The sequence below is a fragment of the Leptodactylus fuscus genome, chromosome 4 (genome assembly GCF_031893055.1).
Source record: "Leptodactylus fuscus isolate aLepFus1 chromosome 4, aLepFus1.hap2, whole genome shotgun sequence".
NCBI classification, from domain to species: Eukaryota; Metazoa; Chordata; class Amphibia; order Anura; family Leptodactylidae; genus Leptodactylus; species Leptodactylus fuscus.
Window position 1 is genome coordinate 101,263,229 of NC_134268.1, and position 21,732 is coordinate 101,284,960.

At 45.7% G+C, this 21,732-nt stretch overlaps 1 protein-coding gene across 1 annotated transcript in view; it reads right to left on the reverse strand.

Annotated features, from left to right (window-relative positions):
* LOC142200512 (cytidine monophosphate-N-acetylneuraminic acid hydroxylase-like) overlaps positions 1-21,732 on the reverse strand; it is a 138,431-nt gene that overhangs the window by 39,772 nt on the left and 76,927 nt on the right. The window contains exons 3-6 of the mRNA XM_075270937.1: positions 12,660-12,751; positions 10,335-10,444; positions 8,094-8,284; positions 6,009-6,156 (exon numbers count right to left, since the gene is read on the reverse strand). Of these exons, the coding sequence (XP_075127038.1) occupies positions 6,009-6,156; positions 8,094-8,284; positions 10,335-10,444; positions 12,660-12,751 (541 nt within the window). The remainder of the gene's footprint in view (positions 1-6,008; positions 6,157-8,093; positions 8,285-10,334; positions 10,445-12,659; positions 12,752-21,732) is intronic.

Here is a 21,732-nt window from a genome sequence, read left to right on the forward strand (position 1 = left end):
AACACATGATTATGAGCCATATCTAGCACCATGCGACGGTACGGTTTTGGCACCAAAAGCTGTTCCACAATTTCATTGTTACACTTGGTGACTCGATACACTAGGTCCCTATTCATAGAAAAGTGTGGAAATTTGTGGTCAGCTTCGGGATCCTGTGGTACACCATTTATTACCGTGACATTTGCACGTGCAGTACTCAAAGTGGGGTCTCTCGCTTGCTCAGTCCCAAAGTTACCCCGAGACACTCCTAAATCTAGCACCTGCTGCCCTGGTGGGGAAGTTTCTTCTTCTTCCCCGGCTAACACTTGGAGGGGGAACCACTCATCCTTGCACACCTCAGGTTCATTCACATTTTTCCCCAAATTAGTTTTACCATTTCCAGGGGTCCCTGCACATGAACCATTATTTTCAGAGAAAGGAACAGATTCTGCTGGAGTTACTTCACTGGCAGCAGGAGCGTTACCTTTCTTCCATAATTCCCAAAACAATGGGAAATCACGGCCCAAAATCACCTCATACATGAGCCGTTTAACCACACCGACCTCATAGGTCCCAGTCCCAGAGGGAGTTACCAGTTGAACTGAGGCCACAGGATAAGCTATAATATCCCCATGGATGCATAGCACTTTCACCTGTTTGCCTGCTATATAGTCCCCAGTCACAAGGCTGGCTTTAACCAAAGTCACTGAGCTACCAGAGTCCAGCAGGGCTGTTGCCGAGCGGTCATTAACCCTTAACATGCATGCATGTGGCTCAGTCCCTGGCATGGCTGCACACACCGGTACAGCAAATAGCGACTGCCGCCTATTAGCGTCACACTCCATGAGCTCTGAAGTAAGAGGGCAATGGGCAGCCACATGTCCCCACTCATAACACCTCCAGCACTGGAGGGACCCAGGCCTTCTCAACAGGGAGTCCTTTCTAGGACCTGTGGGCCCCTTAGGTTCAAGTTCAGTCTTTTGCCCTCGCCCGAGGTCCAGAGCCCTGTTCCCTCTCGCACTTTTCCACACTCCTCCCACTGTACCCTTCTTACCCACCGATGTCACGGGACGGGCAGTCCTGAGAGGAGTTGGTGCTGTGGGAACATCATGGAGGAAGTCCTCAGTCGCTATGTACCTTTCGACCAGGTTGACCAGTTGATCAGCAGTCTTGGGGTCCCCGTGTCCAACCCAGCGTTGTATCTCTGCCGGCAGCACCCTGAAGAAGCGATCGACGACCACCTTTTCCACAATTTGGGCGGGTGTGCAGGTCTCTGGTTCCAGCCATTTGCGTACCAGATGGATTAGGTCGTACATCTGGGATCTGGTGGGTTTGTCAACGGTGTAGGTCCAACTGTGCACTCTCCTAGCGCGAACTGCTGGTGTGACACCCAGGCGAGCAAGGATCTCAAACTTCAGTTTGGTATAGTCCCGGACATCCTGCTCCCTGAGGTCATAGTAGGCCTTTTGGGGTTCACCGGAGAGGAAGGGCGCAATCACATCTGCCCACTCTGCACTCGGCAGACCCTCTCTCTCTGCCACTCTCTCAAACACCGTGAGGTAGGCCTCGGCGTCATCATCGGATGTCATTTTCTGCAACACCTGCTGTACAGCCCTCTTTACCTTGGCAGTCTCAGGCGGGCTTACCTCCATTTGTCGGGCTTGAGTTGTACCAGACTCTCGGAGCGCAGCCAACTGCTCCATTAACAGGCGGTTTGTTTCCTGTTGCTGCGCCAGGGCCTGTAGTTGTTGCGCCTGGGCCTGTTGTTGCTGCGCCAGGGCCTGTTGTTGTTGCGCCTGGGCCTGTTGTTGTTGCGCCTGGGCCTGTTGTTGTTGCGCCTGGACCTGTTGTTGTTGCGCCTGGACCTGTTGTTGCTGCATCTGGACTTGTACCAGCTGCTTTAATACTTCCTCCATGGTATTGGACTGTCCTTACAGAGTTGCAGCAGCTTTCACCCAGGACATATACCTCTGGCTCCTTTAATGTCTGCCACACACAACTGTCCAGACTTCTGTTATGCCATTGTGCCCCGCGTCCTCCACCAATTGTAAGGGGTTCAGCTCACCCGGTTGGGAACGGCAATGACACCATGCAGACAGGTAGTACGATAAAACAAGTCCAGTGTTTTATTTGGGTTTTTGGCGTAAAACACGGTGCCAGCAAAGTAACCAAAACAACAAAGAAAACCTAAGCCTTGTCCGGCTCTACCTAAACAGCAGGTTACCTCTCTGACCTAGAGCAGGTTGAGTCACCATATAAGCAGGTCCAAATCCACACAATACCTGTTTGTCTCCAGAGTGTTTTGCTCACACTCTCCATGTGAGTATCAGGGCCATAACTGAGCTTCCTTCCCCAGTAAATAACCCTAAGGAAGCCTCACCTGTGAATGCCCCGGACTCAGGGCAAAACCCGTGATGGAGTAAGGGTGTGGACTGGAAGGCTCCCACTACCAACCTGCCCTCCAGTCCAGAAAAGCCAGCCCATAATATGGAACAAGAGTTCCAGCAGACTATGCTCTGCTAGAACATGATTACCCTGGCTTTCCTTTATCTCACCTGGCTGAGGAAACCAGGCGAGATATACACTCCCTCCACCACCTTACCGTACACTTTACCACAATATATATAGTTACATGTTAAAGACATCAGTCCAGCAAGTCCAACCTATAACCCAACAATCCCTACAGTGTTGATCCAGGGGAAGCAATTAGGGACAAGTTTTTCATCTTGTGAATATTTGTGAGGTTTGCCCAGCATTTTAGTTTTGGATTGAACACCTGAACTGCTATTGTAATATTCTGGGATGTCATCATCCAGCAGAAGTGCTTGTAAAACAGACCATCTCTATGGACGTGACCTGTATTTTAGGCCTGCAGTGCCTGAATAAAGAATTTTGCGAAACATCAGTGAGTGCTACCACTATTGTTAAATCTATTGTTGGATTTGTTGAATAAACTGCATTAGTTTGAGCAATACAGAATCCATTGGTCGCTGTTGCTAAATTTTTGTGCATAATAAGTAAATAACTTATATTATGAGGATAGTGCCAGCTGGGCTATTTTCCTTATTAGTGTACAGTCGTATGAAAAAGTTTGGGCACCCCTATTAATCGTAATCATTTTTAGTTCTAAATATTTTGGTGTTTGCAACAGCCATTTCAGTTTGATATATCTAATAACTGATGGACACAGTAATATTTCAGGATTGAAATGAGGTTTATTGTACTAACAGAAAATGTGCAATATGCATTAAACCAAAATTTGACCGGTGCAAAAGTATGGGCACCTCAACAGAAAAGTGACATTAATATTTAGTAGATCCTCCTTTTGCAAAGATAACAGCCTCTAGTCACTTCCTGTAGCTTTTAATCAGTTCCTGGATCCTGGATGAAGGTATTTTGGACCATTCCTCTTTACAAAACAATTCAAGTTCAGTTAAGTTTGATGGTCGCTGAGCATGGACAGCCCGCTCTCAAATGATCTGAAAACAAAGATTGTTCAACATAGTTGTTCATGGGAAGGATACAAAAAGTTGTCTCAGAGATTTAACCTGTCAGTTTCCACTGTGAGGAACATAGTTAGGAAATGGAAGACCACAGGGACAGTTCTTGTTAAGCCCAGAAGTGGCAAGCCAAGAAAAATATCAGAAAGGCAGAGAAGAAGAATGGTGAGAACAGTCAAGGACAATCCACAGACCACCTCCAAAGAGCTGCAGCATCATCTTGCTGCAGATGGTGTCACTGTGCATCGGTCAACAATACAGCACACTTTGCACAAGGAGAAGCTGTATGGGAGAGTGATGAGAAAGAAGCCGTTTCTGCAAGCACGCCACAAACGGAGTCACCTGAGGTATGAAAAAGCACATTTGGACAAGCCAGCTTCATTTTGGAAGAAGGTCCTGTGGACTGATGAAACAAAGATTGAGTTGTTTGGTCATACAAAAAGGCGTTATGCATGGCATCCAAAAAAAACAGCATTCCAAGAAAAACACTTGCTACCCACTGTAAAATTTGGTGGAGGTTCCATCATGCTTTGGGGCTTTGTGGCCAATGCCGTCACTGGGAATCTTGTTAAAGTTGAGGGTCGCATGGATTCCACTCAGTATCAGCAGGTTCTTGAGAATAATGTTCAAGAATCAGTGACGAAGTTGAAGTTATGCCTGGGATGGATATTTCAGCAAGACAATGTTCCAAAACACCGCTCCAAATCGACTCAGCTATTCATGCAGAGGAACAATTACAATGTTCTGGAATAGCCATCCCAGTCCCCAGACCTGAATATCATTGAACATCTGTGGGATGATTTGAAGCGGGTTGTCCATGCTCGGCGACCATCAAACTTAACTGAACTTGAATTGTTTTGTAAAGAGGAATGGTCCAAAATACCTTCATCCAGGATCCAGGAACTGACTAAAAGCTCCAGGAAGTGACTAGAGGCAAAAGGAGGATCTACTAAATACTAATGTCACTTTTCTGTTGAGGTGCCCATACTTTTGCACCGGTCAAATTTTGGTTTAATGCATATTGCACATTTTCTGTTAGTACAATAAACCTCATTTCAATCCTGAAATATTACTGTGTCCATCAGTTATTAGATATATCAAACTGAAATGGCTGTTTGCAAACACCAAAATATTTAGAACTAAAAATGATTAAGATTAATAGGGGTGCCCAAACTTTTTCATAGGACTGTATAATAAGCGGAGGCTTGAGGGGAGAGTAAACATAACATACAGTCTTATTCAACTCTCTTGGGCTCTGTCTTCTTACAACCACCTCAATAATGTCAGTGGCCCAGGTTCACGACACTTACATGCATTCAGGCTGGAAGAGGCCCAAAGAAGATGGGGACCTGCACCAGATACCACTCTGGAGCCCAGTAGAGATGAGTAATACAGTTTATTATGTTTACCCACCCACCCTTGGCCTTTTCTTATTATACTCTGGGATCTGAAGAGGCCACACAGTATAATAGTTCATAGTAGGCAGCAAACTTAAAAAATTTGACTTCAGCTGAACCTGATATTTTTAGAAAATTCATAACAAACCTGGCTTGCTATGACCAAGTTTGCTCATCCCAAGTAACTGACTACTAAATGTGACCACTGAGGTTTGGCTGCAGCAGCCATGTGGATAGTTTTGATGGCATCTCTGAAAGAGACTGGAGCTCCATTGCTGATGCAGCGAAATGAGCAAGGGGAGAGTAACACTGTATTTTTAGTTTTAAAAGGGTCACCCATTGATAAAAGGATTGACACAATTATTATTTGAAAAGATTAATGACTTACTCCAGGACAAAAAATGATAAGGTATGGTCTCCCTAAATTGATAGACAGAATGTTCTAGGCCTGGTTTACTATGTTCAAATGTAACCCACAACTGCGCAGACTCTAGCATTGCTCCCCCACTATGGTAGAGACCTACACCATAGGAGACAATGTTTTTTCATTTCTTAATTATTTTCTAAATATATTAATCCCACAGATTTTTACAGATACAGTTTACATTTTTGTCTACTGCTGTGTTCTCTATGTAATAAGTTGATGCTATGTATATATCAGTCACTTGTAGCAATAGTATACCGTTTACTTACCTTAACAGTTATGCTTGTTACTATATTTTGTCATTCAATAAATACATTTGAAACTAAAGAGGTCGCCCAACACTCCATATTGATAGCCAATTCTAAGGATTCTATCCTATGTGCATCACTAGACACTACACAGTGTAAAAAGCTGTTTGTTTCAGGCTCTGTAGAGGGCACAGATCAGCTGATAGTGGGGGTGCTAGATGCCCATCAATAAGTCTGGGATAACATTTTTAAACCATTCCCTGCCCTTTGCTTTTTTTGTGTGGAAAATCCTATTAACATATTGATATAAAGGAAGAAAAACATGTACTGAACTGTAAAAATAAGAAATGCATAGTTTATATAAGTATAATCTTAAATCACATTTACTACTACTAACACCTCATTAAGTATGATACTGACAATCAGAATTTTAGTATTAAAATCAAACAAACTGGCTGACCTTCTGCCATATTCCAAAAGGGACAACATTGACATTTGTCAGAGTAATGCCACTCTGTTCCAGGTACCAAAAGACCGGACGTTCAGTTTTTCCCACAAATATTGGAATATCTGGTCTTCTTTCAGAAAGCTTTTTCAGTGTTGGATAACTATAAAAGGAGAAAACAGTAAAGTCTAGATTGCGATAATAAAACCTACTGAATGGTATGTCAGTTGGATTTGCCATCAGGTCATTGTTTCTATACTATACTTTTGCCAAAAACTCAGTTTCTCCCAAAAATTAACCAACAGTTGGATATTTGTAGCGGATTTTAGTCTTACTGTGTCACCAAACTGGTTTGACCATGAGCTACAGTATTTGTAAGGGTATTCCTAAGGCTCTGTTCTCACAGAGTAACACGCCGCTCATTTAGACACAAACACGTGTCAGAGTGCGGCGCTCAAAACAGATCCCATTGACTTCAATGGGTGCCGGCTTACGCTCGCTACACATTGAAATCATTGAGAGGCTTTGTAACCCATTTATTTCAATGTGTAGCACGCGTAAGCCGGCACCCATTGAAGTCAATGGGATCTGTTATGAAGCACCGCGCTCTGACACGTGTTTACGTGTCCAAACGAGCGGCGCGTTACTCTGTGAGAACGGAGCCTTAGCCTTTAACTCCTGTACAGGGATCTAGACTTTACTATCAGGTTGCTACCTCTTGGAGTGGTCCTGGTGTTGGTGACAGAGAAAATACACAGGTAAACCAGGAATGCAGCAGAGGAAAACAGATTCTTAGGAACTAGTCAGCTAGGAACTGGAGGTAGAAGCTTCCATAAATCCCACAGATGCAGAAGATTGACTGGGAATTCACTGCAAGGATTACAACTTGTTAGAGGGCCAATATGCCCTATAATAAAATACTGAAACACAACACATATAGCACCTATATGGACAGAGAAAGGATGTCGGTGGCCAGGTGGCACTAGACCAAAAGATGAAGAGAAGACAACAGGGGTGCACACCTGCAACTTGGGGTCCACATTCAGTTACTGATGCTATTTGTGCAGCCCTCCAACCATTTATGACATCTCTATATTTAGAACTCTTCTCTCCTCAGCAAAGATGACTTTGTATTAACATCTTTGTATAATATGGGGAAATTGAAACATTAGGCTGCTTCCATAACTTCTAAATTACAATGGATAAAGCCATGCTTATGCATGCTCACTTCCATTTCTTTTCAATGGAGCGACTAACCAGTTAGCTGTTGACTCCCATTGTTTGTATAAGTGTAGGCTACTCAGTCTCTATATAGTGCATGAGTAAGTCACAAGGGACTGCTGGGTTGTAATGGATTGTTTGCAACCAGGAAAAAAGAAATTGTAGCACAGGGATTACTACATTAGTTATTATACCTCTAGGCTTTAAGCATTAGACTCTCGATAATCGTGTCTGGTGCCAACCCTCTGTGCCAACAATCATAGGCACAGAAAATAAATACTAGGCCGAATTATAAGGTACAAGGCTCAAACAATGGGCACAAAATACACCATTAGGTATAACTGCTGAATATAGCAATGTTAAAGGTCTTTTCTGGGGTTATGATATTGATGACCTATCCTTAGGATAGACCATCACTATTAGATTGTCTGATACCTGGGACCCTTGCCACTTGTCTTTGTTTAAAGAGCATGTGATGCTTCCTCTTCTCACGCCAGTGACATCATGTTCATTGGTCACATAGTCATGCTGCAGCAAATGGGGCTGAAACAAAATACAAAGCACAACCACTATGCAATGTATAGCACTGAGCTTGGTAACCAATAAACAGGCCATAGCATTTGTTGCAATGCTACAGCCCCTTCAATCAGCTGATCTGTGGGGGTTCTGGGTGTCTGATTCCCACTGATCTCATATGGATAGTCTATCCCAAGGGAAGGTGATCAATACCATAGTTACGGAAAACCACTTTAAAATGTCACTATTAGATATAAACTATATATTTGAAGAATTAATCTGCTTCAGAGTACTGTTGTGCATATGTCCTGTTACTGCTGTTTCAATGATGCACGAGATATATTCCATGCTGAACATACATACCTTAGATGATCAGAGTGCATGTGACTTATATAAATTAAATCAGCTCGACACAATCTTTCCAACCAATCTGAAGGAGGCTCATGAAGCAACCACCATCCTCGAGCAAAGGCTGGACCAATCAGCCAAGGATCAAACACCATGTATGTTTCATTAAGTTTCAACTCCATGCAGGCATGGGTTAGATAGGTAATCTACAAATACATAATCCATCTTGTTTATTTAATACATACAGTATAATAATAATAATAATAATAACAACAAATATATGTTATAAACAATAAATGCAATACTCTGGGAAATTGGACGATATTCATAAAATGTAAGGGAATTGGAAATCTGTCACCACAAAATCTGATCAGCGAGCAGTTCTGCAGATTTTGTACATGGATGTGTTAGCCCTTACCTTTCCATGAATTTGATTAAGGGCTACATATTCCTACAATATTGGATGACCACACAGACAAATATAGCATATACATGACATGTACAGTATCAGGAAAATCATACATCTTGGTATATGTTGCACCAAGAGGAAAGGGAAGAAAGGAGATATATTTGTGTTTATGTGTATCCATATGTGAAATGCAATGGGATGTTTTGGGGACATGTGGATGACACTTATATAATAAGAAGTGGTCATGTCAGTCCAAAAGGGAAGGGATGGGAAATGAGGGAAGACGTCTCCTGTAAGTATTACTGCACAAAATATTACTGCATTGCATACACTGTAATGTTACCACTAGCACCCCCCCCCCCTCCGCTGCCTGAAACAGACAAGTGACAGTCATTCACTCACTGCTCTTGCCAGCAGATCAATCGTTCATCTAATTGCAGTTTGCTGATAAAGCCTGGTCTGTACAAGGCTGGTCTGTACATATTATCTGATGTACATAAGTATTGTGTGTCCCATTCAGCAAGAGGGAGGAGGAGGGAGGAGAAATACAGGAAGTGAGAAGAACAGACTGCAGGCATAATGCTGAAGCAGTGAGATGGGAAACCCCCTTTAATTAGCTATGGTTAGGTGGTGTTATTCAGTCATGGTATGGTGTTATTATTCAGTCGGTGTATGGTGGTCCTTAACCACAAGGGTTAGTTTACACGTAATTTTTTGGTCCGGATTTTGAAGTCACGTCAGAATCTGGACCAAAATGCACCTGCCGAAGCTAGCCACAACTGTCACGGCTTCCGACAGTCACGGCTTTCCGCTGCGGATTAGGCCCAAATGAATGGGCCTAGTCCGGAGGAATTGTCTTGACGTGGACTGGAAGGTGGTTTTTTGACCAACTACGCGTGAACTAGCCCTAAGGGTTCCAGTATAATGTGTGCCCAGACTACAGATTACTAATAAATAATTAATAGTTGTACATCTACTTGGCATCTTTTCACATAGCTAGTAGTGGTATAGCCTGGCAATGAGTGGTAATCTGTATGTGATTCCTGTATACTTTCCTGTATAAAATATTATGTTATGCACCTCTACAAGTGTATTGGTACCAAGATTCCCAGGTGGTATTGGATTTTTTTCCCACAGTCTTTCACTGCATTTTTGCAGAGTTTTCCTCTGTGGACTTTCTGCCCCTATTATACTTATACGGAAAACGCCAATATTTCCACATGGAATAATTGACATGCTGCATTTTTGAAAATACAGCTTTTCTGCAGCAGATTTTTTCTGCAATGTGCGGCTCGGATTGGCCAGAATGTCATTCACTTTGCAGGTACTGTAGCCGCAGCAAAAACGCTGTGTTTTCACAAAGTGGGGCTTCAGCGTAAATGGTTGACTTTTTGGTTTTGGTGTAATAATTCCATATTTGGGACCCCTCTTTCAATTTTGCCCAGGGCCACATATTGTCTAAAACCGGCCCTGCATGCAATCACATCACATATGTAGTAAAATGAAAAATTATACACTGTATTATACTGTATATCAAATATGCAGCCATGCCAATAGCAATCGGCCCTTGTACACATCTGTTAGTTACACAACAGTTTCTGGTCTTTATGTTTTACAAAGTGCTAGGACAGGTTTTAGTAGAAGCATGAGGGAATCCTAACAGGATGGTACATTCATTTTCATACATTTAATGAACATGTAATTAGGAAATTAATGTAAATGTGCTTTTTCAGCCAATTTTAAGAACAAGAGCTTGTGATCTAGTTCCATGTGCACAAGTAGAAGTTATTATGTGTTTAAGTATAGCTATTTGACATTGAATCCCACACTGGACCATGACACTTTACCTGAAGTTCCCCTATTTCTAAGTCCTTTGGAGTTTGAGGGTCAGTATCCCAGGGATTTGGTGGATTTAATTCAACAAGTGACATGCCATCTTCTTCATCCCTTTCAATGACTGGACAATTAAAAGGAGAATATAACATAATTAAATATAATTCTTTATAGGTATGTATCAAGATGAATTTCAACAAATTTTGGATATATGCATTGTATATACTGAAGGACATAGATGAAGAAATTGCAACACTAATATCCATTGAAAACAGGACATTTGCTGCTCAGTGAGTAGGCTCACATACAGAGCGGATACAGGGAAAGATGGCTGGTAGGAGATACAAGAAAATGAGGAAAGTAGCAGAGTGACAGAAAGTGGGATAGAGGGAAGAATGTCAGTGAGAGTAAACACGATCCAGCACACCCCAACAAGTTTACCAAATTGATGGATGAGGGGAATGTCAATTTGAGGTTAGCAGTACTGCAGCAAGACACTTCCCATGACAGTCAAGATATAGTCTACATGATCAAGAATGGAAATGGGAGCAGAGGAAAAGCTATGTAGGTCCTGTTAGTTGTCTTCCTGGCTCTTCTGTTTAACCTATGTAAGATGGCCAAGTACTCTATATGACACTTAGTGACCTGAAGCGGCTGTAGAATTTTGCCTCAAATTCAAACTGGGATGGTGACACAAAGGTTTGGGATCTTGTAGGAGTGGGATGAGTAATCCTGGTTAATTACTTTATGTAAATGAGGCCACTGAGCACCCTGGGCGTTCCCCAGGGCCTCCAAGAACCCCCCACGTCATATCTTTATTCACGCCCCTCCATTACTTGTGTTCCGTTTGACCCTCCTCCTCCCTGGATGTTCTTCCGGCCAGATCGTGCTGCTGCTTTTGAAATCGGACATGCGCAGTTGCTCTCCATTCAGAGGGGTGCGCATGTTCGAGCACCATTTTGGTGTAGCTCGCCATAGAACAGCATACTGAGCAGTATGATAAATTCGGCTTGTTGTGGAAATACAGCATTTTTGTTGCAGATTTAGCTGTGTTTTTTTGGAGTCGAAGCCAAGAATGGCTACAAAAGGAATGGAAAATATAAAGAAAGTTCTTATACTTCTATTTTCTGCTCAATCCACTCCTGGCTTAGGCTCAGAAAAATGCAGTAAAATCTGCAACCAAAAAGCTACATTTCCACAACATGTGGCTTCAGGCTTAGGGCTCCTGCACACAAAATTCAACTGATAGGGAATTTATATTGTGAGCCTTATATGGGACACTGACTGGCAATGTGTTGGAAGCGCTGCTGAATATGTTGGAACTATACAAGTCAGGCTATGTTCCCATTTATGCCAGAGTCCCTGTTGGAGACTCTTTCACAATATCTGCCTCAAATTTGCTGATGAAAAAGTTCTGCAATCACAGCTTCAATTTTATAACAACACACTTCATTATAGTCAATGGGGTCTGTCGGGCTCCATGTGTAACCGCAAAAGTGCTCCGCCCATCCGTTGTTCAGGTCCTCCAATGGACCAGAACGACTGATAGGTGACAAAAATGTGAAATTAGCATAAGAGAAATAAATAAGCAATGAATACATTTGCATTGTATGTGTTTTTTCCCAAAAATATACTCCAAATGCATGATGTGAACAGAGCCTAATATTCCCTGCACATTTAAATATGTGTAAACTGTTATCAATTATAGGAGTTGTGATTTATTAACATTTGGTGCTACAGAAATTATTATGAAGCTCCACTGCACATACTTTACAATATTACGCTGTAGCAGTATGATACCTGTATATTGGCACAGTTAGGATGATCCTGCCTTATGTATCCCAGCTTCAATTTTTTTTTATCACATTTTCTCATTATTTTTGCCCCCCTCTCCTAGGAGTGTTGCATTAAAGGAGGGGACCATGAAAAAATAAAGAAAATTGAAAAGAGACTCCCCCTACTTACAAATTGCTGGAAGTTTTCAGTAGACAGCATCTAATTCACTGGGTGAAGCACAGGATTTCCAGCCAGGACCCACTCATCCTCTAAATACCGCAGGGAACCATCCACTGCATAGAAACTTCCCAAATTAGGGCCCTTGCACACGGAGTAAACGTGCGCTCATTTTTGCATAGTACATGTGTAAAGAATACATGTGTAAAAATCAGGCTCCCATTGACTTCAATAACATTTTTTTTAAAAACACGTTTTTTGCACGTTTTTTGGCGCGTTTTTTACAGGTGTAAAGAATGTCATTGAAGTTAATGTGAGACTGATTCTCACACGTGTATTCTTTACACGTGTATTGTGCAAAAATAACAATGTATTATGCTTATTACCTAGTTCCTCTTGGCAGAAACTATCCGGTGGGTTGACATATTTCATGGTGCTAACATCCAGCTTCCAGTTGTGTTTGGTACAACGCACAGTTCTAAATTTAAACAGGAAAAAAAAGTGCATTAAGAAGTTGTGAAAATAACTACAGTATTATATTAAACTTAATAAACCTATGATAAAAAAAATATGAAACAAGAATAGGTTAGTAGTACCGCTGTTAGGAAACAAGATTGGAGTTCCTATCAACAGCCTAGGACTGTATAGATATGTGTACCCTGAGATATCACATTATCACAGATATTACATTTCACCATTTAGTATTTACAGTATGTACACTGTTCACAGGGATACCTAACATGTATGTGTTTCACAGTATTTAACTACTTTTATTTGTGTTCTAGGGAAAGGGGGGTTGTTTGAATTTTTAATACTTTTTTTTACCTTTTTTTATTTATTTTTCTGCATTTATTAGACCAGGGGGTCTGATCACTAACGCAATGCATTACAATGCTAATGCATTGCAATGCATTGCAAAAAAATCATCATTTCTTTTGCAGGCTGCATAGACCAGCCTTCAAAAGAAAGTGAATGCAGACCGTCCAGAAATGGAAACGCAATCACCGACAAAATGGCGGCGCCCATGCACCTCCGGGAAAATGGCGCCTCTGACGCCTTTGACCACAGCACCGGTTGTCTACTGCGTGAAGCAGTAGACACCCGGCGGTTATGGCGGCCGCCCAGCTCCCGGGCGGTCGCCATAGTTACACACCCGGCATGCGCCGTACTATTAAGGCGGATGTCGGGAAAGGGTTAAGGGTATTGCACATGTAACATACGAAATGCATATTTGTTGCATGGATATTCATGCGTTAAATCCACAGAGTAATATAGTACCAGAAAGGTCAATTCTAATATCTCATGTTGTGGATTTTTCAGTAAATAAGTAATGCCCACTTAAAAAGCATAACCAGGGCAATCTTCAAAAGGGAGCTCTTGTGACTAAGGCTAAGGCCACAAATAGTGGGCCACAACAGAAAAGCGTATTGCCGCAGAAGTTTCCTCTGCGGATTTTCTGCCTCCATTATACCTTTAGGGAAACCGCCGACTTTTCCGTAGGTATAAGGCACATGCTGCGATTTTCAAAACTGCAACACTTTTGAGAATTGCAGCGTATTTGCTGCAGTATTTTTCCACAATGTGTGGATGGGATTCACAATAATCCAATTCACTTTTCAGTAACTGTAAAATTCCCCATTCTTCTCTGTACTGTGTCCAACGCGGTCAAAATGCAGAGTTTACGCCTTGTCAGGTCCCGACATAAAACTTCATTGCTCAATTTACAAATGGAGATCATGAGAACTCAGATGTAGACTACTAGAACAGAATCGGGAATTATTCACACAACAGTGCTATTTTGTAAGAACCTAACGTCTGTGAACAACAACTGTGTTGGTCTGTTCAAGCCCATGGAAGAACTTAGTCACATGACAGTGAATAACGGCCTTTAAAAAATCCATGAGTGTCTATGGGTCTATTTGGCAGACAAAGATAGAGTATGTAGACCCATTCATTGCCATGGTTATAAAAATGGTTATGTGATGGCTATTACTTATTATTATTCGTGTGAATATGGCCTCGCTCTACAAGAGGAGTCAAGAAATCTTATAACAGTTCTATGTATATATATTACAAAACCTTGAAGCTGTTCATACACTGTACTTTAGATGACGTCTGGCCAGACACTGCTCATTTTGGTGAGACCAGCTTACTGCAAGCCGGCTGGGTGTATAAGCCAGCAGGATATTGAGCGGCCGTGTGACCTATGCCCTTCCCCTCAAGGGGGGATTCCCATTCATTGGTGGCCCGGGGAGGGGGGCGGGGTCACCCACAGGATTATCCAGGGCAGCGCTGGGCGGGGAAATTCCTTTGACAATTCCTGACAAAGCAACTCCCCACCCACCCACCCCTAAGTCATTTCTTTTCATTTATGATTGTACCCCTCTTTTCAAAGCCCCAATGTAGTCCACCCTCCACACAGTTATATTTACCCCCACACCCCCAGGTATGATAGGAACCCAAGGGAGGCGACTATTTTGGGTTCAATAGCCAACGGCCCCCTGGAAAACCCAGTGCTGATTGGCACAGGCCACGGTGGTGGGGAGTTATTGTTGGGCAATAATGCCCCATGCACCTAGACGATCCAGAAGGACCACTAGGTCCTGCAACTCCCAGCGCCAGGCTGAAACAGCTATTAGGTCCAGCACCCCAACACATAACAGTAGGAGCCCCCACCGCAGTCGGCATAGATCCTTCAGAGGATCATCTGCTGGGAGTCCCTTAAGTCAGCTTAGCATGAGGTCCCGAATGCAAGGCGGCAGGCGTCATCATGGTTATAGCAGGGAGAGGTCAGCATCACACTCCTTCGGCACATCCTCGAGGGATTCAGACGTGGAAGGAAGGCCACATGGCCAGGTGGAATCCAAAAATCGGAGTATGGAGCCCACAGCCACCCAGGAACCGTTGGCAAATGGACCAATGCTTGGTGGGATCCAAAAATCGGAGTATGGAGCCTGCAGCCACTCAGGAACCGTTGGCAACAGGATCAATGCTACTGCAGCCACCCGCAGACAATGCACATCCGACCATCATTCCGACCGGTGAGTTGGCTTGTTCACAAGCATGGTCTGCACAGACCTCAACTGGCGGGGATGTCTGGATATGTTTAAGGCTATACTAGCTAAGCTGGAAAGCTGGAGGGGGGGGCACCGCTTACAACTAGAGATGAGCGAACACTAAAATGTTCGAGGTTCGAAATTCGATTCGAACAGCCGCTCAATGTTCGTGTGTTCGAACGGGTTTCGAACCCCATTATAGTCTATGGGGAACAGATACTCGTTAAGGGGGAAACCCAAATCCGTGTCTGGAGGGTCACCAAGTCCACTAAGACAACCCAGGAAATGATGCCAACACCTCTGGAATGACACTGGGACAGCAGGGGAAGCATGTCTGGGGGCATCTAACACACCAAAGACCCTCTATTACCCCAACATCACAGCCTAACAACTACACACTTTACACACTCAATACCACCTCTCTGACAGTAGGAAAACACCTTGAAACATGTGTATTTGGCACTTGCAGTGAGGAGAGCTTGTCACCAGCAGTGAATTTGGCCCTTGTAGTAAGTTGAGGTTGGCACCAACATTTGTTTTGAAAATCAGGGTGGATTGAGCCTCTAACCAGCAGAGTTTGGGCAAATTCATGGTGGAGGGAGCCTCTAAAAACCCCCAGTTTGGACCAATTCATGGTGGAGGGAGCCTCTAAAAACCCCAGTTTGGACCAATTCATGGTGGAGGGAGCCTCTAAAAAACCCAGTTTGGACCAATTCATGGTGGAGGGAGCCTCTAACCAGCCCAGTTTGGACCAATTCATGGTGGAGGGAGCCTCTAACCAGCCCAGTTTGGACCAATTCATGGTGGAGGGAGCCTCTAAAAACCCCAGTTTGGACCAATTCATGGTGGAGGGAGCCTCTAAACAGCCCAGTTTGGACCAATTCATGGTGGAGAGAGCCTCTAAAAACCCCAGTTTGGACCAATTCATGGTGGAGGGAGCCTCTAAAAACCCCAGTTTGGACCAATTCATGATGGAGGGAGCCTCTAAACAGCCCAGTTTGGGCAAATTCATGGTGGAGGGAGCCTCTAAAAACCCCCAGTTTGGACCAATTCATGGTGGAGGGAGCCTCTAAAAACCCCAGTTTGGACCAATTCATGGTGGAGGGAGCCTCTAAACAGCCCAGTTTGGGCAAATTCATGGTGGAGGGAGCCTCTAAAAACCCCCAGTTTGGACCAATTCATGGTGGAGGGAGCCTCTAAAAACCCCAGTTTGGACCAATTCATGGTGGAGGGAGCCTCTAAACAGCTCAGTTTGGGCAAATTCATGGTGGAGGGAGCCTCTAAAAACCCCAGTTTGGACCAATTCATGGTGGAGGGAGCCTCTAAAAACCCCAGTTTGGACCAATTCATGGTGGAGGGAGCCTCTAAACAGCCCAGTTTGGGCAAATTCATGGTGGAGGGAGCCTCTAAAAACCCCCAGTTTGGACCAATTCATGGTGGAGGGAGCCTCTAAAAACCCCAGTTTGGACCAATTCATGGTGGAGGGAGCCTCTAAACAGCCCAGTTTGGGCAAATTCATGGTGGAGGGAGCCTCTAAACAGCCCAGTTTGGGCAAATTCATGGTGGAGGGAGCCTCTAAAAACCCCAGTTTGGACCAATTCATGGTGGAGGGAGCCTCTAAAAACCCCAGTTTGGACCAATTCATGGTGGAGGGAGCCTCTAAACAGCCCAGTTTGGACCAATTCATGGTGGAGGGAGCCTCTAAAAACCCCAGTTTGGACCAATTCATGGTGGAGGGAGCCTCTAAACAGCCCAGTTTGGACCAATTCATGGTGGAGGGAGCCTCTAAAAACCCCAGTTTGGACCAATTCATGGTGGAGGGAGCCTCTAAAAACCCCAGTTTGGACCAATTCATGGTGGAGGGAGCCTCTAAACAGCCCAGTTTGGGCAAATTCATGGTGGAGGGAGCCTCTAAACAGCCCAGTTTGGGCCAATTCATGGTGGAGGGAGCCTCTAAAAACCCCAGTTTGGACCAATTCATGGTGGAGGGAGCCTCTAAAAACCCCAGTTTGGACCAATTCATGGTGGAGGGAGCCTCTAAAAACCCCAGTTTGGACCAATTCATGGTGGAGGGAGCCTCTAAAAACCCCAGTTTGGACCAATTCATGGTGGAGGGAGCCTCTAAACAGCCCAGTTTGGACCAATTCATGGTAGAGAGAGCCTCTAAAAAGCCCAGTTTGGACCAATTCATGGTGGAGGGAGCCTCTAAACAGCCCAGTTTGGGCAAATTCATGGTGGAGGGAGCCTCTAAAAACCCCCAGTTTGGACCAATTCATGGTGGAGGGAGCCTCTAAAAACCCCAGTTTGGACCAATTCATGGTGGAGGGAGCCTCTAAACAGCTCAGTTTGGGCAAATTCATGGTGGAGGGAGCCTCTAAAAACCCCAGTTTGGACCAATTCATGGTGGAGGGAGCCTCTAAAAACCCCAGTTTGGACCAATTCATGGTGGAGGGAGCCTCTAAACAGCCCAGTTTGGGCAAATTCATGGTGGAGGGAGCCTCTAAAAACCCCCAGTTTGGACCAATTCATGGTGGAGGGAGCCTCTAAAAACCCCAGTTTGGACCAATTCATGGTGGAGGGAGCCTCTAAACAGCCCAGTTTGGGCAAATTCATGGTGGAGGGAGCCTCTAAACAGCCCAGTTTGGGCAAATTCATGGTGGAGGGAGCCTCTAAAAACCCCAGTTTGGACCAATTCATGGTGGAGGGAGCCTCTAAAAACCCCAGTTTGGACCAATTCATGGTGGAGGGAGCCTCTAAACAGCCCAGTTTGGGCAAATTCATGGTGGAGGGAGCCTCTAAACAGGCCAGTTTGGGCAAATTCATGGTGGAGGGAGCCTCTAACCAGCCCAGTTTGGACCAATTCATGGTGGAGGGAGCCTCTAAAAACCCCAGTTTGGACCAATTCATGGTGGAGGGAGCCTCTAAAAACCCCAGTTTGGACCAATTCATGGTGGAGGGAGCCTCTAAACAGCTCAGTTTGGGCAAATTCATGGTGGAGGGAGCCTCTAAAAACCCCAGTTTGGACCAATTCATGGTGGAGGGAGCCTCTAAAAACCCCAGTTTGGACCAATTCATGGTGGAGGGAGCCTCTAAAAACCCCAGTTTGGACCAATTCATGGTGGAGGGAGCCTCTAAACAGCCCAGTTTGGGCAAATTCATGGTGGAGGGAGCCTCTAAAAACCCCCAGTTTGGACCAATTCATGGTGGAGGGAGCCTCTAAAAACCCCAGTTTGGACCAATTCATGGTGGAGGGAGCCTCTAAACAGCCCAGTTTGGGCAAATTCATGGTGGAGGGAGCCTCTAAACAGCCCAGTTTGGGCAAATTCATGGTGGAGGGAGCCTCTAAAAACCCCAGTTTGGACCAATTCATGGTGGAGGGAGCCTCTAAAAACCCCAGTTTGGACCAATTCATGGTGGAGGGAGCCTCTAAACAGCCCAGTTTGGACCAATTCATGGTGGAGGGAGCCTCTAAAAACCCCAGTTTGGACCAATTCATGGTGGAGGGAGCCTCTAAACAGCCCAGTTTGGACCAATTCATGGTGGAGGGAGCCTCTAAAAACCCCAGTTTGGACCAATTCATGGTGGAGGGAGCCTCTAAAAACCCCAGTTTGGACCAATTCATGGTGGAGGGAGCCTCTAAACAGCCCAGTTTGGGCAAATTCATGGTGGAGGGAGCCTCTAAACAGCCCAGTTTGGGCCAATTCATGGTGGAGGGAGCCTCTAAACAGCCCAGTTTGGACCAATTCATGGTGGAGGGAGCCTCTAAAAACCCCAGTTTGGACCAATTCATGGTGGAGGGAGCCGCTAAACAGCCCAGTTTGGACCAATTCATGGTGGAGGGAGCCTCTAACCAGCAGAGTTGGTGGAAATCAGGGTGGAGGGAGCCTCTAACCAGCAGAGTTGTGGGAAAGCAGGGTGGAGGGAGCCTCTAACCAGCAGAGTTGGGGGAAATCAGGGTGGAGGGAGCCTAGTATTAGCAGAATTGTGCAACGCTTATGGTGGATGAGTATGAGGATGCGGAGGAATTGGAGAGGTTGAGTACAGACATGGAGTTTCATGTTGGGGTGCTTTACACAGGTGGGCCCAAAAATGAAGGCTCTATCCAGTGGTGGTTCATTTTTATCAAAGTGAGCCGGTCGGCACTCTCAGCTGACAGACGGGTGCGCTTGTCAGTGATGATGCCACCGGCTGCACTGAACACCCTCTCAGATAGGACGCTGGCGGCAGGACAGGACAGCACCTCCAAGGCATATAGGGCAAGTTCAAGCCACAGGTCCAACTTCGACACCCAATACGTGTAGGGCGCAGAGGGGTCGGAGAGGACAGGGCTGTGGTCGGAAAGGTATTCCCGCAACATGCGCCTATACTTCTCACGCCTGGTGACACTAGGACCCTCCGTGGCGGCACTTTGGCGAGGGGGTGCCATCAAGGTGTCCCAGACCTTAGACAGTGTGCCCCTCGTTTGTGTGGACCGGTGAGAACTTGGTCGCCTACTGGAGGAACTGCCCTCCCTGCCGCCAACGTCACATGCTGGAAACATCTCCATCATATTCTGCACCAATTGCCTGTGGCAAGCATTGATGCGATTGGCCCTCCCCTCTACCGGAATAAAAGACGAGATGTTGTTTTTATACCGGGGGTCAAGGATAGCAAAGATCCAGTACTGGTTGTCCTCCATGATTTTGACAATACGCTTGTCGGTTGTAAAGCACCCCAACATGAACTCAGCCATGTCTGCCACAGTGTTAGTTGGCATGACTCCTCTGGCCCCACCGGAAAGTTCAATCTCCATTTCCTCCTCATCCTCCATGTCTACCCATCCGCGCTGCAACAATGGGACGATTCGAAGTTGCCCGGAAGCCTCCTGTATCACCATCACATCATAGGACAACTCTTCTTCCTCCTCCTCCTCCATTAAACGCGATGAAGCGGACAGATGTGTGGACCTACTCTCCAGCTGTGACGGATCGGATGCTATCCCTAACTCCTCTGTGTGATCTGAGTTATCCCTGATGTCAATCAGGGATTCTCTCAGAACACACAAGAGCGGGATTGTAAGGCTCACCATCGCATCCTCAGAGCTCACCCTCCTTGTGGACTCCTCAAAGACCCGTAGGATGTCACAAAGGTCTCTCATCCATGGCCACTCATGGATGTGAAACTGAGGCAGCTGACTTTGTGGCACCCTAGGGTTTTGTAGCTGGTATTCCATCAAAGGTCTCTGCTGCTCAACCACTCTATTCAACATCTGAAACGTTGAGTTCCAGCGTGTGGGGACGTCGCACAAAAGCCGGTGTTGTGGCACATGCAGGCGTTGCTGGAGAGATTTTAAGCTAGCAGCGGCTACTGTCGACTTGCGAAAGTGGGCGCACATGCGCCGCACTTTCACCAGTAGCTCTGGAACATTGGGGTAGCTCTTTAGGAAACGTTGCACCACTAGGTTGAAGACGTGGGCCAGGCATGGAACATGTTGGAGTCCGGCAAGCTCCAGAGCTGCTACCAGGTTCCGGCCGTTATCACAAACGACCATGCCTGGGCCCAGGTGCAGCGGCTCAAACCATATTGCCGTCTCATCGAGGAGGGCATCCCTCACCTCGGAGGCAGTGTGCTGTCTGTCCCCCAAGCTGATCAGCTTCAGCACAGCCTGCTGACGTCTACCAACGCCAGTGCTGCAACGTTTCCAACTCGTAGCTGGGGTCAATCTAACAGCGGAGGAGGAGGCGGTGGCGGAGGAGGAGGCGGTGGCGGAGGAGGAGGCGGTAGAGGAGGAGGAGGAGGGGGGTGTTCTTCTCGTGTCCCTGCCAGGAATGTTAGGCGGGGAGACGAGGTACACCGGGCCAGTTTGGGAAGCAGTCCCAGCCTCAACTACATTCACCCAGTGTGCCGTCAGTGAAATGTAGCGTCCCTGTCCGCATGCACTTGTCCACGCGTCGGTGGTCAAGTGGACCTTTGTGCAAAGCGCGGAACTAAGGGCCCGCCTGATGTTGAGTGACACGTGCTGGTGCAAGGCGGGGACGGCACACCGGGAGAAGTAGTGACGGCTAGGGACGGCATAGCGAGGTGCCGCAGTTGCCATCAGGTCCAGGAAGGCGGGAGTTTTATACAAGCCGGAACGCCAACATCTCCTGGGCCAGCAGTTTAGCGATGTTGGCGTTCAAGGCTTGCGCGTGTGGGTGGTTAGCAGTGTATTTCTGCCGCCGCTCCAATGTCTGAGAGATGGTGGGTTGTTGTAAAGAAGCGCCTGATGGTGCCTTTGATGGTGCAGGAGAAGGAGATAAGACAGGAACAGGGGAGGATGAGGGAGAAGTCAACAAAGTGGCGGAGGCAGATGAAGTGGTGTCCTGGCTCGTCCTCTGGAGTGCATCGCCAGCACAGTCAGCAGTGGCAGTGGCAGAGGCAGAGG